The sequence below is a fragment of the Indicator indicator genome, chromosome 11, assembly GCF_027791375.1.
Source record: "Indicator indicator isolate 239-I01 chromosome 11, UM_Iind_1.1, whole genome shotgun sequence".
NCBI lineage: Eukaryota > Metazoa > Chordata > Aves > Piciformes > Indicatoridae > Indicator > Indicator indicator.
In genome coordinates, this window is record NC_072020.1 from 17,536,200 (window position 1) to 17,554,233 (window position 18,034).

General features: G+C 42.0%; 1 protein-coding gene across 2 annotated transcripts; it reads right to left on the minus strand.

Annotated features, from left to right (window-relative positions):
* KRIT1 (KRIT1 ankyrin repeat containing) lies at window positions 1–17,519 on the minus strand. 2 transcript variants are annotated; one of them, XM_054384722.1, is made up of 16 exons: window positions 17,418–17,519; window positions 16,457–16,616; window positions 15,049–15,141; window positions 13,592–13,721; window positions 12,626–12,869; window positions 12,290–12,405; window positions 11,731–11,874; window positions 10,392–10,548; window positions 9,149–9,256; window positions 7,195–7,351; window positions 6,317–6,468; window positions 4,765–4,931; window positions 3,819–3,906; window positions 2,826–3,032; window positions 2,350–2,466; window positions 1–1,605 (listed from the first exon to the last, which is right to left on the minus strand). In XM_054384722.1, exons 1-16 carry the CDS (start codon window positions 17,517–17,519, stop codon window positions 1,537–1,539), a joined length of 2,211 nt encoding a protein of 736 aa, XP_054240697.1. In that variant the 3' UTR covers window positions 1–1,536. The 2 variants fall into 2 exon arrangements, with proteins under 2 accessions (XP_054240697.1, XP_054240698.1); XM_054384723.1 differs by lacking the exon at window positions 11,731–11,874.
* Window positions 17,520–18,034: the final 515 nt, after the last annotated feature.

Here is an 18,034-nt window from a genome sequence, read left to right on the forward strand (position 1 = left end):
TAAGGCAGATTATTAATAGTATTGTTAAATATGTAGCTGACAGACATTTTAACCTTTTTTCCTGACAAAGTGCTATGTAGAGAAGTGTATTTCTGATAGCAGTGCCAGGTGATGGCAAGCATGCACAAAGACAGACCTGATTGCTGCATTATTTACCTTAAAGAAAACCTAAGTGTCCATAAAGATTTACTGGTATTTATGCCATGATGGTTAAGTAGAAAAAGTAGAGCTTGCTAAGAAGATTACAAAATATAAGTCTTCTGGTCACTTTTAACTACTATCATTTGTTGAACTGCACTTACTAGTAGTAAGGTATGAGTAGAGTTCCTACACAAACAGCACATTCATTTTGAACTTTCCTTTGAAAACTTGAGGCAAGTGCTGATTTTTTTCTTTTTTTTTTAAATTTATTTTAAAACTTCTTTACAAAATATTGCACACTGGTTTAGCATGCAGTTCACATGGAAGAAATCATCAAGTGCACTTAAAACCCTGAAAATACAACCCAAAATGTTTGATGTTTATCTCCTGGATACTGCTCTGATGGACAAGTATGTTTCAGATTGGATGTAGGGTCTTGTCTGACACCCGGGACCTAATGCTGACTCTGTGAAAGGCAGGCAGAGTAGCTTTCAAACTGTCTCTGACTTCCTTGCAATATCAGCCTTCATTCCTGCACTCTTTGCAGCCTGGAGAAACTGAAGTAATCAGTCATAAAATGAGTTGAACAGGAATAACTTAGTACCTCCTACATGAGTTTTGGTCACTGCACATGTGTTGCAATCCAGGGTGGGATTTATTCAGCTTTCTGAAGTCCTCTGAGTTAAGATTCATTTGTAAATCTGTATCTCCCCCTCCTCCATATACACCTTTTATATTGCACAGCAGAAGTTAAAAACCCATTCATTTTTTGAACCCCAAGCATGCTAAACATTTCATATGGCTTCTAAAGTATTTCCCTTTTGACATCCTCATGCAATATCTTAGAATAAATACAAAGTAGGAGAAAGTTAAGAGTAAAAATAAAGCCAGCTCTAACGTTTGTCAGAAACCACATAAAAAGAGTTTATCAAAGGTAGTAGCTCAAAGGTCTAACTGCTCTTTTAAGCCTACTTCTCAACAGTATCTTAAATATAAAGTGTGTCTACAAAATCCTGTAACAACCACAACCTCCTCCATGTCCCAGCAAAGGTCAAGAGGTCAGTTGAGACTTGCTTAATGGCACTGGTAGCCCCTCTGGGAACAAAAGCCTCCAAGCTTCGTCCAGCTTGCTAAACCATTGACATTTCATTGGCTTCACTGGTTAAGCTCGAGCCCTATGATAGCTTATACAGGAAAGACAAAAATACTTATAAAAATAATAGATGTGCTGTAGAGCTTTCTTAAAAAAATAAACCATGCAGCTTCTGTACAAAGGTACAAAACTGTACAAATGGACCTTTCTCTTGTGGAAAATTCACCTACGTGGAAGTCTTCCGTGATGAAGTTTTTTTGCTTAGCCATCAGATGCTGTGTCAGAGCTCTTGTTCGTTTCCATCACTCATTTCTTTCAGCAGGCATTAGCTGGCCATTTAATTTCATCAGAAGCTTTATGACAAGGCCTGCCTGCAGAAAGGGTAAAGAAATGTCAGCTTTTCAGAAGGATAACACAATCAGGGAATATGACAGCTGCAAGGAGATTAATATAGTCAGTTAAAAGCTATATCCTTTTAGGAATGTGGAAAACCTGGAGTTTGCTCAGCTATCAGAACATGTTTCTCACTTGCCCTATAAATTATCTTCCCTTAATAGCTTATAACTTCGTTTTTCTTAATACACAAGAATCAAAACCAGCTGCTCTTCAAATATGCAAGAGACTCAGAGCTGCCATTCTGTCACCACACATAACAGTGCAGCACATTGCCACTGAGACAGACTAAAGGGACAGCAAGCATTTCTCACCAGGCATCCACAAACGTGAGCAAGACTCCATAGAGACCTTAGAGCAGCCTTCTAGCATTTGAAGGGGGCCTCCAGGAGTGCTGGAGAGGGACTTTGTATGTAGAGGCATGGAGTGACAGGACAAGGGGTAATGGCTCCAGACTGGAAGAAGCTGGACTGAAATGAGATATTAGGAAGCAATTCTTGCCCATGAGGGTGGTGAGGCACTGGAACAGGTTGCCCTGAGAAGCTGTGAAGGCTGCAAGCCTGGCAGTGTTCAAAGGCAGGTTGGATGGGGCCTTCAGCAAGTTGGTCTAGTAGGAGGTGTCCCTGCTCATGGCAGGGGGTTGGAACTAGATGATCTTGAAAGTCCTTTCCAACCCAAACCAGTTTATGATTCTGTGAAGGATGAAAAATGACAACCCTTACCTGTTTGGTATGCACAATAAAGCTCATTTTGTTTTCCAGACTGTGGATTTGAAAACATGTATCTCCATCTCCCAACTGCCACATAAAACAACCATACCTCAGGCTGAGGAGTAAAGCCTGCAATGAAAAGTAGGAACCTGTCACTTAGAAGATGTCCTTCTCCATACTTACAAACTGAATTTTCCTTTGCTCACTTAGAATTCTGATGGAGAACAGCATATTCCACAATCTAGTTGTAGCCTATGATGTAGGGAAGTAGAGAGATACAAGTGTTTTATAAAGATCTTAAGGTCTTGGAAGCCTTCACAGTCAAATTTAACTAAAGAGTTGGATCAGAAATCATAGAACCATAGATGAGAAATCATGGAACAGAGAAATCATTAAGGTTGGAACAGACCCTTAAGGTAATGACACTAAGAATTCCAGAGACCAGAATGAAGCATAAGAGTTATCCCTGGCAGTTCACTGAAGCCGACCTTCGTTTCCATGTTGAGGAGGTGCAGCCCTTTTACATTCACTCCTACGTAGACTTTGATGACTTTATGGCTACTTGAACTTGCTTTGGTGAATATCTGTCCCGTGAAAAAAGCTGCTCCATAAGTAGGAATTTCCCAGCAGTTCTGCAGGAACATGCGCTGCAGGTGATGCATCTCTTTACTTACACCTTCACTGGTGCTGAGGTTCTGCAAACAAAGCAACAATGGCAGTAAACAACTCCTCCCAATAATTGTCATTTGAAGAACATCCACTGTTTACTGCAATTGCCACTAAATGAGCATTCCAAAAGGGCTTTCCCAGCAACATCAGAACTCTACAGCCACGGAAAGGCTCAAATGCCAAAAGAGACTGAGGCAGAATCATGGAATTATGGTAGGGGTTGGAAGGGACCTCCAGAGATCATCCAGTTCAACCCTCCTGCCATAGCAGGATCACCTAGAGCAGGTCACACAGGAATGTGTCTAGGCAGGTTTGGAATGTCTTTAGAGAAAGAGACTCCACAACCTCTCTGGGCAGCCTGCTCCAGTGCCAACAGTTACTGTGGAGTCTCTTTTTCTAGAGGGATTCAAAACTCACCTGGATGCATTTCTGTGTCACCTGCCCTAGCTGATCCTGCTCTGGCAGGGGGGTTGGACTGGATGATCTCTGGAGGTCCCTTCCAACCCCTACCATTGTTGTGATCATCCCTTAAGCAGATGTCAAAACCCAAGTCAGAGCATGTATGTCAGAACTACAGCATCCCCAATACACACTGAAGGTAACTGATCAGGTGATCCTTGTATTTACTTCTAACATACAGACCAACTCTCATTGGACAAGGAAAAAACCCCATTGTTTCAACCAAAATTCAGGACATACAAATTTCCAGCTTTCCATACCACCACTTTTCTTCATTAAGTGACACCCAAACAATCCAAATACGTTTAAGATGTTAAGGATCCCTTTTTCCACCATTTGATTATTTCTCTCACCTTGTATTCATGAAGTATCCTGTTTGTCCAGTGAGGAGCTTTGCTTTTTAGCTTAGTGATTGGTACTATAGATTTAAGATTTTCTTCACTAAAAGAAAAACAAAAGACAAAAAACATATTTTCCTCACTAAACAAAGTAAGGAGCAAGAAGGAAGCCTGTCAGTTTGTGTCTTTAAGATCAGGGATATTCTCATACAAACAACAGCCTGGATATATGGGTGAAATGACCACTCTTAATAAACATTTACATCAATTACCCCAAAAATCCACATAAAATCCTTTTGCCTGCCTGAACAATAACAAGCACAGCTGCTGTGACATGAATGAGTAGAGGTGGAGGTGGGAAAGGGTGAAGATACACAAAACAAAGGACTGGAATCCTGGTGTACTGAGTGCTATAGAAATGGATGTGGGAGGAAAAGGCAGGTCCCAGATTGTGCTGGCAAGCAGAGGGGAGGGAAAAGGAACTGGTGCTCTATTTGTTGTTCAGTGTAGCAGAGGACATCCAAATGAGAGAACAGAAATCATCTCCTTGCATGGTCTGTCCTCTTCAAAGAGGGAGGAAAGCCAGTCCCACAGGTTGTTTGACTGGAAACAGTAAGAGGCTTCCTCAGCGTTGTCCAAAGGCTCAGTTGTGCCAAACCCCTTCATTCACATGAAGAGTTTTACTCATTTTGGTGTTCCTGCATCTCAATGCAGACTTCCAGAATATAGAACCTCTGTCCCTCTGCCTGGCATTGCAAAAACTCAGAGTCATCTTTTTCCAGCCCTCTCATCCATCTTCTCTTAATGCTACAAGGGTTACGGGATTACTCTGAACTACAGCTCAGGGATGGGGAAAAAGAACAAACACAACATACCTAAAATTCAAGACTTCCACAGAAAGTTTTAGCTAAAAATACTTAATCTGTAGCCATAAGTTTAAGATTTAACCACACATACTTACTTTAGAAAGCCCTGTTTATGTTTCTTGCTCTCATAATTTCCATAGACTATTTGTAGAAGCAGACTTGCCAGTGTGATCAGCTTGGCATCAGGTGATGTATAGAAACCTTTCAGCAAATTGTATCTGGCTTCATCAAAAAGGATCAGGATAGCCAAAGGATCCTCAATCTGTGAAGAGAGATTTAAAGAATGATTTCTGTGGAGCAGAAAACGAGTTTAGAAACTATAAATACAGTTCCTCATCAATTCGAGGGCAGAGGGAAAGGTGTGACCCTGACAGAAGTGAACATTTTAGGGATGCTTTGTAATAGGAAAAAAAAGGAAGAGGTATTTTCATCATGATACCAAGCTAGGAATCATAGAATCATAGAATTGCTAGGGTTGGAAGGGACCTCAAGGATCATCTAGTTCCACCCCCCCTGCCATGGACAGGTACAACTCACACTAGATCATGTTGCTCAGAGACAAAGAAGAAGTGGTGTGGTTGGTTACGTCTGAAGGATGGGACGGAGCCATCCAGAGGGAGCTGGTCAGGCTGGAGAGGTTGCTGAGGAGAATCTCATGATGTTCAATGAGGCAAAGTGCAAGGTCCTGCACCTAGGTCAGGGCAATTCTAGATATCAGTGCAGGCTGGGATCATGAGAATGAGAAAAGGCCAACGGCAGCCTGGGCTGCATCAAGAGCAGCGTGGCCAGAAATGGAGAGGGAGATCCTGCCCCTCTCTCTGCTCAGACCTCACCTGCAGTGCTGTGTCCAGCGCTAGAGACCTCAGCTCAAGGAAGGACATGGACCTGATGGAGAGGGTCCAGAAGGCGGCCCTGAAAATGCTGGGTGGGCTGGAGCAGCTCTGCTGTGGGGACAGGCTGAGGGAGCTGGGGGTGTTCAGCCTGCAGAAGAGAAGGCTCCAGGCAGACCTAACAGCAGCCTGCCAGTACCTAAAGGGGGCTACAATAAGGCTGCAGAGGGACTGTTTGCAAAGGCCTGCAGTGACAGGACAAAGGGCAATGGTTTGAAATGAGAGCAGAGCAGATTTAGATTGGATGTGAGGAAGAAGTTCTGCACTGTGAGGGTGCTGGAACACTGCAACAGGTTTCTCAGTGAAGCAGTTGAGGCCCCATAACCTGGAGATATTCAAGGTGAGGCTGGAGAAGGCTCTGAGTAAGCTGCTCTAGTGGAGGATGCCCCTACTGACTGCAAGATGGTTGGACCAAAGCACCTTCTTGACTTCAACACCAAAGCTCCCACACAGCTCTTTACCAAAAGTGAACCACTGATTTTCAGTTGTTCTCTAAAACAGAAGAAGACAGCAAAAATTAAGTCCCCTACTTATCCAGTGAACTTGTGAAGTTGTGGAGGCTCCATACTTTGCAGTGTTCACAGATGGGTTGGATGGGAACTTGAGCAAGCTGGTCTAGTGGGAGGTGTCCCTGCCCATGGAACTAGACAATCTTGACGGTCCCTCCCAACCCAAACCAGGCTGTGATTTTATGATTAAACACACTGAGTCTTCTGCCTCTGACCACAACTTCATGCTATCATGTCCCAGTGCAGACCTTTTTCTCTATTTCCAACGGAAGTCTAACATCTCTTCTCAGGAAAAGCTGTGAAGTTTCCCTTTGAGGATCCAAGTTTGTCAGTTCAGTGAATATTTCAGGCCAGTCTCGAATATGCTGCAGAGGCTTGTGATATGGCTTCAGTTGCAGGCCTGGGAAAAACAAAACAAACAAACAAAAAAGACCCACCAAAAAGCACAGGGTTTTGTTTCTAAATAAATAAATAAACAAACAGAAAATAACCAGCTAAGCAGAGACAGACAATGAAATTTTGCACCAAAACTAGAGTATCTGAAGCTGAGGACTCATGAACAAGCATTTTTCCCCTCTTTTCTACACTGCTATCCAAAAAAGGTTCTGAAACTGTTAACTTCTTGGCAAAATTCTCAGCATGAGCTCAATAAATGCACATTTGATGCACTTTTGTTATTTTTCAGCTTCTCAAGAGTGAAGTTTTATTAAAAAAAAATAATGGAATACCAAGATGGACTCTCTTTAGTCTGGAGAAAGGCTGAGGGAGACCTTCTGGCTCTTTACAGCTCACTGAAAGGAGCCAGGTGGGGGTTGGTCTCTTCTCCCCAGTAACAAGTGACAGGACAAGAGGAAATAGCCTCAAGTTGCACCAGGGGAGGTTTAGGTTAGGTATTAGAGGAAACTTCTTGCCTGCAAGGGTTCTCAAAGCCTGGGACAGGCTGCCTAGGGAGGTGGTTAAATTTTTAACCCTGGAGATGTTTCAAAGATGCACATCTTTGAATGTCCTGAGGGCCGTGGTTTAGCACCAGCCTTGGCAGAGTTACAGAGTGATTGGACTCAATGATCCTGAAGGTCTTTTCCAACCAAAGTTATTCTATAATCGTGTCATCTTCCTTGTTACTTACTGAGGTTCTCCGAACAGATCCAGATAGTGAAGTACTGCTGAGTTTCTTGAGACAAACGCATCCCCTCCATGATCTGCTGGACAGTGGTGTTGTTTCCATGCTTCAACTCAACGGAGCGATACGACCCATCCATACGATAAATTCGTGCCTTTTCATACTGCATTCCAATTTAAACAGAGCAAACAGAGAGCTGGTTGAAATCCTTTCTCTTGGTGCTTCCAGTACCTGAAGGGGGCTACAAGAAGGTTGCAGAGGGGCTGTTTGCAAAGGCCTACAGTGACAGGATGAGGGGCAATTGTTTGAATGGCAGCAGATTTAGGTTGGATGTGAGGAACAAGTTCTGCACTATGCGGGTGCTGGAACACTGCAACAGGTGGCCAGGGAGGTGGAGATGTTCAGGGTCAGGCTGCAGAAGGCTATGAGCAAGCTGCTCTAGGGAAGGATGCCCCTGCTGACTGCAGGGAGGTTAGACTACATGACCTTTGGAGGTCCCTTCCAAACCCAAGCCATCCTATTATTCTGATGAGGAAAGCAATGTTCCCATAATTCAGTACCATCCACACTGTTCAGTGAAATACCACTGCAGAATTCTTACACCTTTAGTGTTTGTCAGAACTGCTTGGTTCATGTCTTATGCAAGCTCTTAACACTCTGCTTTCATCACAATAACTACCAGAAATATCTTACTGATGTTTTGAGGACTTCACTTCTGTTGAACTCAAAGGCACGCAGGCATTTAAAGTTTTCCTAACTTGGGCTCAGCTGCCTATGCAATACTCTGCAATGTCCACCTCACTCTTCCTGCCAGGATATTAATTATTCCCCTCAATTAATCGGTACTAAAAAGACTGACTTTTCAGAGGTAAGAACCACCCTTTCCACAGATCCCAATACAATCTCACCAAGATCTTTTAGCATTTCTTCACTATTACTACTAAGAAATTATTTTTCCCCTTCAGAATCCCTAGTTTTCACTCAATTATGTGGGCCCAAAATATGCCTCCTGAAAGCTAACTTCAAACTTAAACCAGGTGCTTAAAAAATACACAAGAATTCACAATTAATAATACACACAAATAATACACACAAATAATACACACTAAATCAATGACAGTTCTTGTGTTCATCTCTCCAGCTGCTTGAAGAAAAAAAAAATTGCAGGAATTTGTTATTTACCTCCTTCAAATCAAGAACTGAGACATCAATATGAAAAACTGGGGGAAAAAAAGATTAATGCCTTAGAAAATGTCAACTGGCTGCAAAAGGCTGGAATGAAAAGGATCAGTCTGCCTTTGCTGCCGTAGTCACTGTGACTCCTGCAGTCCTTTCTATTAATATTATTTTTAATTTTCATGTATTAATTTTATTGCAGTAAGTAATTGTAATAAGTATCACCTATTATGCTGGGAAATTTACTTCAAATGTCTGAATTAAGTTTTTTTGAGTCAACAGACACATACCTGCTGCTATTTGATCAACTGCATAAAAGCCCTAAGAGAGGTTAATTCCTTAATTCTTTTAGAAGATTCATTCCCATAGAGTGAAATTTCATCAAAACCATCAAAACCTGACAGATTTACTGCAGCCTTCCTAAAGAGATCCAAGATGCACCTGAAGTCCAAGAACTAAGCTGACTGATATCATTTGGCTAATTTTCAATCTACCTCAGGATGAGAGGACCAGAGAAAGCTACTGGTTGTATGCTCAAAAAAAACCCCAACCAATGGTTGATGTGATGCTTCTACAACGAAACCACATGAAAGCATCACATTTAAGGCATTGCAGGTATTTCTTGAGCAATAAGCACCCAGAAATATTTAGAGGCAAAATGTGTGTCAATATTGACACTAATTTGTCTACTGCACACTTCCAGTATCAGTCAGAGATGACCACAGCTCTTCTACATGTGTAAATGAAACCTAAACTTTAACCTATGAAGAAAAGATACTCTTACAGGTTTATTTATGGCTTCCTTCAACAGTTTGGCAGTTTCTTCCCACTCGTTTTGTTTGTTCTCTTCACAGACATTCAGTGGGGATCTTCCTTGCTGATCAATAATGTGCTGCAATCAGAACCAGAAACACAACCTGACTGTCACTGCAGACAAGTCAGCAGTTACACATTCCTTCAGAGAATCCAAATCCCTGATCCCATGTGAGAAAAGTAGAGGAAACGGAAAAAAATTAACTATGAGCACTTTTGTTTAGCATGTTCAGCACTTTGTTGCTGACATGGACAGTGGGATTGAGGCACCTTCAGCAAGTCTGTGTGATGCAGCTGACAAACAAGAGGGAAGCCATGGCATCCAGAGGGACCTGGACAGGCTGGAGAGGTGGGCCCAAGACAATCTTCAGGAAGGTCCTGTACCTGGGTTGGGGCAATTCCAAGCACAAATGCAGGCTGGATGGAGAATGGATGGAGATCAGAGTAGAGGAGAAGGACTTGGGGGTGCTGGGTAAGGAGAAGCTCAACATGAGCTGTCACCATGTACTGGCAGCCCAGAAACCAACCCTGTGCTGGGCTGCATCCAAAGCAGTGTGGGCAGCAGGGGCAGGGAGGGGTTTCTGCCCCTCTGCTCTGCTGAGACCACACCTGCAGTGCTGGCGCCAGCTCTGGAACCCCCAAACATAAATTGATATGGAACTGTTAAGAGAGCATCCATAGGAGACCACTGAGATGATCTGAGGGCTGGTGTACCTCTGCTATGGAAACAGGCTGAGAGAGTTGAGGTTGTTCAGCCTAGAGAAGAGAAGGCTGTGGGAAGACCTTAGAGCAGCCTAAGGCAGCCTCCAGGAGAGCTGGAGAGGGACTTATGACAAAGGTGTGGAGCGACAGGGTATGACTGGATTGAGTGAGCCATGAGGAAGCAGTTCTTGCCCATGAGGCTGGTGAGGCACTGGAACAGGTTGTCCAGAGATGCTGTGGAGGCTCAAGCCTGGCAGTGTTCAAAGGCAGGTTGCTTGGGGCCTTGAGCAAGCTGGTCTAGTAGGAGGTGTCCCTGCCCATGGCAGAGGATTGGAACTAAACGATCTTTCAGGTCCCTTCCAACCCAAAGCATTCCATGATTCTACCTTTTTTTTGGCAATCTCTCAACAGGATCCTTGTGTTTACACAAGGAGCTGGTCACAAAAGATTCCACATGCACAAGCAAGAAACTGTTGCTAACCCTGCTTTTTGTATAAACAAACAGAACTTACTCTGTCAATTTCTGGATGATTTAGTAGAATTTGTACTATTTCAGCATGTCCTCCTCCAGCAGCAAAATGAAGAGGAGAGCTAAGTTGGCCATTCAAAAGATTTGGATTGCATTTCCCTTTCTCCAACAGCATTCGAGTGGCTTCGACTTTTCCATACCTGCAGACAGGTTTAAAGCAGAACAGATATAGCAATAGCAAATGTAAATCTAATCTATTTTTTTCCCCAGACGGTCCTAAAACTAGAAAAGTGGATTTCCATGCTCAAGAGTTTTTAGTTTTGAACTGACAGCAAAGATAGTGGCACATTACTAAGTGTGTAGAAATTAGGATGAGTTCAGAACTTCCTTGGCAACCACTGATTTGATTCAGTACAGACATGCTGAAGCTTGTTTTAAACTAGCTAAGTTTGGGTAATTGGAGCAATTACCCAAATTGCCATGGAGTCATGGCAAAACAACTCAGTCTTGCCTCAAAAGAGAATTTGGAGAAAAGGAGGCTAAGGGGTGACCTGGCTCTCAACAGCTGCCTGAAAAGGAGGTTTGCGACAGGTGAGGGTTGGTCTCTTCTTCCCAGTAACAAGTGATAGGATGAGAGGAAATGGCCTCAAATTGCACAGGGGAGATTTGGGTTGGGTATTAGAAGAAACTTGGATGATTAGAAGATAATCAACTCCAACCATTCCTTAACTCTACCAACGGTGGTGCTAACCCATGTCCCTCAACACCGCATCTCTGCCTCTTTGGAACACTTTCAGGGATGGGAAATCAACCACCTCCCTGGGGAGCCTATTCCAGGCTTTGAGAACCCTTTCAGTCAAGAATTTTCTTCTAATATCCATCTTATGCCTCCCCTGGTGCAATTTGAGGCCATTTTCTCTCATCTTAAAGAATGAAAAGTATAAATTATCATATCACATATATAATAAAGTAGAATACATTATAGTTTATACTTTTGTTTAAATAAGTAAAAATAGATAAATTTATCTATAAATGTATCGGAGTCTAAGTCTAAAATGTCTAAAGGGTTTTTTATTCCTCCTTTTTGAGCCTGTATGATAAATGACAGAAAGGATTAGAGCTGAAGAGTCATGTTAGAAGTATTTCACCATAAAGGTGGTGGAACAGGTTGCCCAGGGAGGTTGGTAGAAGCCCCAACCCTGGATGTTTTAAAGGCCAGGCTGGATGTGTCTCTGGGCAACCTGATCTAGTGGAAAGTGTCCCTGCCCATGGCAGTGGGGATGGAACTAGATGATCCTTGAGGTCCCTCCCAACACTGACAATTCTGTGATTCTGTTATTAGGAATGCATTGGATTGGCAGAACTACATCCACCTGACTCACCAGCATGCATAATGGATGGGTGCCCAGTGGTCACTGTCCAGCTGATTAACGGAAAACTTCTTATCCAGAAGATGGCTCAATAAATCAGAGTCACCTTCACAGGCGCTGCGGTGAAGAGGGAAATCATCTACCCACTGGTGTTCCCTAGGGGTTCAAAGGGGAAACGGGAGGAGAAGACACTTCAGAACTATTTCAATAGTTGAGAATGTTTTTTTAAAACTACACGAAGAATAAAAATGAAGCCCATGCAGCTAAATGTGCCAGTATTCATACAATTAATAGTTCAGTCATGCAGCAGTCAAGCACAGCTGTGTTTCAGTCCATTATGCTAAGAAATGCTTCTCTAATGTTTATAGAGTTAAATCTTTCTTGATCCATCCTTTAACTGTTGTGTTTCAGCAGTCAGACTTTCAGTGCTTAGTCATGCTTAGTACTGCAAACAGAATTTTTAACTCTGAATTTATACAGTAAAGCCCTAAAGTAACCTCATTCTGACCAAGTCTACCAAGTACAACAAAACAAAGTTAGCCATGAATGAGAAAGGAAAGTAACAAAATACTTGTCCTCTGTGACACTGCTCATGCTACGTTGCCACTTTTCTCTTTTAGGGATCTGAATCTTTGAATAGTCTGGGGCTCCAAGGCCAAAGTATGGATTTATTACCACTTTGTCAACCTGTGAAGACATAATTTAAACACAACTGAAAAATAGCTTGCTGAGATTTGGCTAGGTATTGTCTTGAAAGTAATGTTATGATAGCAGCACTTTAGAATTCAAGAGGATGATGTTCAATGTGAGAATTGGAAAACCCAGAAAGAAAGAAATGAATACGTGAACTGGAAAATGAAAAGTTGTATCTATGGTTCACAAATAAAAGTGGAAATACGGCTCTTACCCTATTGGTATATTGAAGGTCAGACCCAAACAGAGGGTTATAGATACACACATCTGCTTTCTCCAGTGCCAGCATTTTACTCTTTATTTCCAGGGCAGTGTAACCCATGTGTAAGGAGCTCTCTGTCTGACCAGGTTCTATAGCATAGGCTGGGTTTATGACGTTTGTTTTAATTCTCTCCAGAGGAGATGGTCTGAATAAAGCTGGGATGGAGTGAGACTGGCTGTGCCGTTCATCAAGCCACCTGCAGGACAGAATGGGAGAGGAATTAATTTTCAGGTAGAAAAGGACTATTTTGGTCATTTCTGTCCACTAATGGATTCATCTATGATAATCATAAATATATTTCATTATCATAGAATCCTGGTATGAGTTGGAAGAGACCTTGAAGATCATCCAGTTCCAACCGCCTGCCATGGGCAGGGACACCTTCCACTAGCCCAGCTTGCTCAAGGCCTCATCCAGCCTGGCCTGGACCAGGGAGAGGGTACCCTGGGCAACCTATTCCAGTGTCTCACTCTCCTTACTGTAAAGAAGGTGCTTGGCCAATTTTATGTCCCTAAATCAATCCCCAAATATGACATTTTTTAACCAAGTATATTTGCTTAAACACATTTCCTGCAGATGCAAACTCTCAAAGAAAGGAAATTATCAATTAAGGTATGAGTAACACTGGTTGTAACCAAAGCACTTAAGCACACCAACGTTCCCCATCCCACTTACTTTCAGTATTACTACTATCAGCATGCACATCCTGAGAAGCACATCATTCCTGATTTGCTAAAGGCTTTTAAATAGATGTAGAAAGACGTTGTGAAAGCTTCAGTTTCTGATAACCATGAAGAAAACCACATGGTAGCACAATGATTTCCTTCTCAATCACAAGAATGCTAGAAACCCCCATATGCTACATCTACAAATGTTTAACTTCTGCTTTGATGTGTTTTCATCAATGGTATTTCTTACTTATCCAAGGCAATTAACATCCTTGCAGTAAGCGTAGCAAAGTGGGTGCTGGATTCACTGCAGACCCTCATGATGTCTTGTAAACAGTAGAAGATGGGGCATCCAGGAGTGTATGCATATTTTGTATTATCTGAAAGAGGAAACACACTCTGAAGACATATTGAGAATAAGAATAATCTTACTTTGCCTTCTCTGTCTTCTGGAGTTACACATTCCCAACTGACTTTAGACTGGAATAGCTCATTTTGCTCCAAAGGCTAATTGACAGAAATGACATTAAATCCTTACAGAACAGCTCAGAACTCAAGAGAGTAGCCTTAAAAATCTTAACACTGTTCAGTTACTATTCCATCAGTGAGATCAGCTTCATCTGAGAATTGTTATTAAATGCATATTGTTGCTAGAAAAAACATATATTAGGACAGAGAACTAGAAGAGGCTATTGTTATTAGTACCACAGTGGGATTGATTTAATGGTTTTTCTGCTTAAGGCCTATCAGTAAGGAAAAAATGCGGGAGCTTCCCCAAAAGCACAGACATTTAACTGCAGGCTCTTCTTCAGATTACTTTCATAGAATCATAGAATGGGTTGGGTTGGAAGAGACCTCCAAAGGGCATCTAGTCCAACTCCCCTGCACTCAGCAGGGACATCCTCCACTAGACCAACTTGCTCAGGTCCTTCTCCAGCTGACCTCGAATATCTCCAGGCATGGTGCCTCAACCACCTCCCCATGGCAACCTGTTGCAGTGTTCCAGCACCCTCATGGTGCAAAACTTGTTCCTCACATCCAATCTAAATATGCTCTGCTCTCGTTTCAAACCATTGCCCTTTGTCCTGTCCCTGCAGGCCTTTGCAAACAGTCCCCCTGCAGCCTTCTTGTAGCCCCTTCAGGTACTGGCAGGCTGCTGTTAGGTCTGCCTGGAGCCTTCTCTTCTCCATGCTGAACAACCCCAGCTCCCTCAGCCTGTCCTTGTAGCAGAGGTGCTCCAGCCCTCTGATCATTTTCATGGACTCCTCTGGACTCACTCCATCAGGTCCCTGTGTTGAGGGCTCCTGGCAAGCAATTTACTTTGCCTTAAAAAGGCTTTATTCACCATTCCTTCTTCAAGCAAAATAATTTAGAGACTTCAATAAGCATTCTTCTCTGAGTAAAGAGCTCTGAGTACAATCTCTGACTTATACTGGCATTCAGGAAACTCCAATGTTCTGAAATATAATCAAGTGAACAAATACAGCTTTAAAAGTGTCCTACCCTTACAGATACAAAGGCAATGCATTAAACCCAGAGTTTTTACTTTATTATTAACTTTGTCAGGCTTTAAAGCATTCAGATATCAGCTTCCACCTGAATGCAACTTTGAATGTTTAAATACAGAAAAAGCAATATAGCACATGCATAAAAATTCTTAATAAACCCTAACATGGATGTAACTTCAGATTTCATACTCAGCAATACCTTTCACAACAGTTGGAACAATGTAAAGTGAAGCCTCCTGGCCTGCCTTCTCTCCATCAAGAGGAAACTTCTTCATTAATACCACACGCTTTCCTAGCACAGGATTAAACAAAATCAAATAATTAACCAACAAAATAAACCAAAACAACTTAGAGCTGGCTGCCTGAAATCTTGTCAGGTTCAGCCCTTTTAATTTCTAGGGGAAAAAAAAATTATGAGCTATAATCTTAAGCAAGCTAAGAAATGTATGAGAAAATAAAGGGCATAAAGATGTTCTATCTATGATCATAAAAAATAACAGGACTCTGTCCCTTTTTTCACAGCAATTTTCCTATACTCCTGATTTTTCATAGTATTCACCCCCCTGCCCCAAACCACCTCTCTTTGAGTTAAACAAGATTGGGTTTGATCTGAGAGCATGCTATATTCCATCTTAGAGTCAGTGCTTTATTGATGTTCTGGTAGCACAGTGTTTTCCATCTTATCTTCCCCTTCCACCCATACAGAACTAAGCATTTGGTTTTCTTTTCTGGCCTCAGCTACATAGTTTAGTAGTAACCACACTAAGCTGTGTATATTAATGCTTAGGCTCTCTGAGTCCATTTAAACCCCTCTAAACTGTGCATGAAATTCATGTTTTTGCTTTATTAGGCATTTTACCTTACATTTTACTCAATGTGTATTAATGCTATTAGGTTATTGCACGATTCCTGCTCAACTACCTTTATTAAACCCATCCAACTGAAATTATTGCCACCCCCAACATTTTACCATGCTACCAGCTTTTTCTTTTCTAATCTGTTAGCACTGTCCTGTTCCCACTGAAAACCTTCCTGTAAATCAATATAACCTGCCTTACAAGGCAGAGATGAGGGATGCAGCAAAGAGAAAAGTGCTTTAGTCAGTAGTTCAGACCAATCTGGAAATGAAATACGTTGGCTAAAACAATTCTAGTCAGCACAAGTGTGAGGTTGTTGCAATAAAGGAAATGTGCTGATCAAATTCTGTCTCTAGGAGATGTAGCCAGAAGAGTTTTCATGTAGGTTGTCCACTGAACAATGCTGGCTTTAGAAGCAATTGGTTCATTAGTTCAAGTTTGAGCTGAAATTAGGGAGAAAAAAGCCATTTCAGTCTGGTTTACCAGAAGTTCAGCTAATAAATGTCAATTTGAGGTGAAGAAGTAGTGCGGACAGGTGTAGTAGTAACTATTCTAGAGAGCTGAAAAGGGAAACAAAGGGAAATCAAAGATTTAGCTGTAGAGTTGCCTTTTTTTAAAATGAACCTCAAAACATCCCTTTTTTTTTTCAAACTAGCTGCATACTTTTGCATAACCTTTCCATGCTCATTGAATTTGTAAACCATCTCTATAAAGTTATCAACAATAAATCAGATTAAAAAGAGTTTTTACCTTTAATACCCTGATTGGCTGGTGAAATTGGTTTGGTAGTTTCCAATACAAAATCCAAGATGCTCTGGGTTATCTCAGTGCCTCCCTGCAGTTTAGTTTCCAACAAAACTTTCTTCCTTTTTTTCTTTTGCCCTTCTATGGGAACTTCAAGCAACAAAATCTTTCAAACAATAATGAAAACAAAGGAGTTTAAGTACAACTGAAACAAGTACAGAACACTTGAATAAAAAATCTTCATTGTACCACTGTAAAAGCAGTAACAAAATTGGGAAGCACTGAATGTGGACGAGCTGGATGGTGAAGTCATAGAATGGTATTGGTTGGAAAAGACCTTCAAGATCACTCAGTCCAACTGCTCTCTAACTCTTCTAAGGCTGGGGCTAAACCACGTCCCTCAGCACCACATCTCTGCCTCTTGGGAACACGTCCGGGCATGGGGACTCAACCACCTCCCTGGGCAGCCCATGCTTTGAAAGGCTTTGAGAACCCTTTCAGACAAGAAGTTTCTTCTAATCTCCAACCTAAATTTGAGGCCATTTCCTCTCCTATCACTTGTTACTAGGGAGAAGAGACCAATCCCCACCTGGCCCCAACCTCCTTGCAAGGAGTTATAGAAAGCAATGCAGTCTCCCCTCAGCCTCGTCTCCAGATTAAACAACTGCAGTTCCCTCAGCTGCTCCTCACCAGCCATGTTCTCCAGACCCTACCTCAGCTTCCTTGCCCTTCTCTGGGCCTGCTCAAGCATCTCAATGTCTTTCTTGGAGTAAGGGGCCCAAAACTGAACCCACCACTCAAGGTATGGCCTCCCCAGTGCTGAGTACAGAGAGACAATCGCTTCCCTGATCATGCTATTCCTGATCCAGGCCAGGATGCTGGTGGCCTTCTTGGCCACTTAGGGACATATAGCAGAAGAGAAAGTAACTGTTAACATTAACAAATAGAGAAATGTAACTAGTTTTACTTCATAGGATTTAGCTCGATACTCCCGGGAATTGAGGCTGGCAGTATTTTTGGGACGAATCACAGCAACATAAGCATCTCCAGTGTTGTCTGGGTTTCCCATCTCTCCTTATTTTATCACTAGAAACATGAAATAAACAGGTAGGAAAAGTAAGGTTAAAAAGCAAAACCAAACCAAAACCCAACAAAAAACCCCCAAATCCCAAAGCATGCTGAACTTCAGGATGCAGTAATTATATTCACTGCTTTCTCTGCATTATTCATTTATTGTTCTTCAGCTGGAGAAATACCAATGGTTGATCTAATTCCTCTTCCTTTTCATGAGAAGGGAAAATCCTACATCATGGAGGTTCCATGCAACTAATCTTGTTCTCCACTCCCCTTCTAAAATAAAAAGAATGTCTATTTTTCCTGCTTTTTAACTGTGTTCCCCATTTTGCAAGCTAAACAAAAGGGCAAAGAATTTTAGGCCTCTGAAAACTAAATGAAACTGAAAAAAGAAACCATTCTAATGTGACAAGCACTGTAATTTATAAAAGGTACAAAGTACTGTGTGAGCTCCACAGGGATTGCAAGAAAATACACTGATAATACACTGATTTTCCTTCAGCCCGAGGA

What these genes read in the sequence shown, in the direction of transcription:
- KRIT1 (XM_054384722.1), bottom strand. Translation starts at nt 17,519, where the DNA reads ATGGGAAACCCAGACAACACTGGAGATGCTTATGTTGCTGTGATTCGT. An exon ending in CCCATCCATTATGCATGCTG is followed by an intron (nt 10,549 to 11,730) that starts GTGAGTCAGGTG and finishes ACCTGTCTGCAG; the next exon opens with GTATGGAAAAGTCGAAGCCA. An exon ending in GATCTGTTCGGAGAACCTCA is followed by an intron (nt 6,469 to 7,194) that starts GTAAGTAACAAG and finishes TGTTTTTCCCAG; the next exon opens with GCCTGCAACTGAAGCCATAT.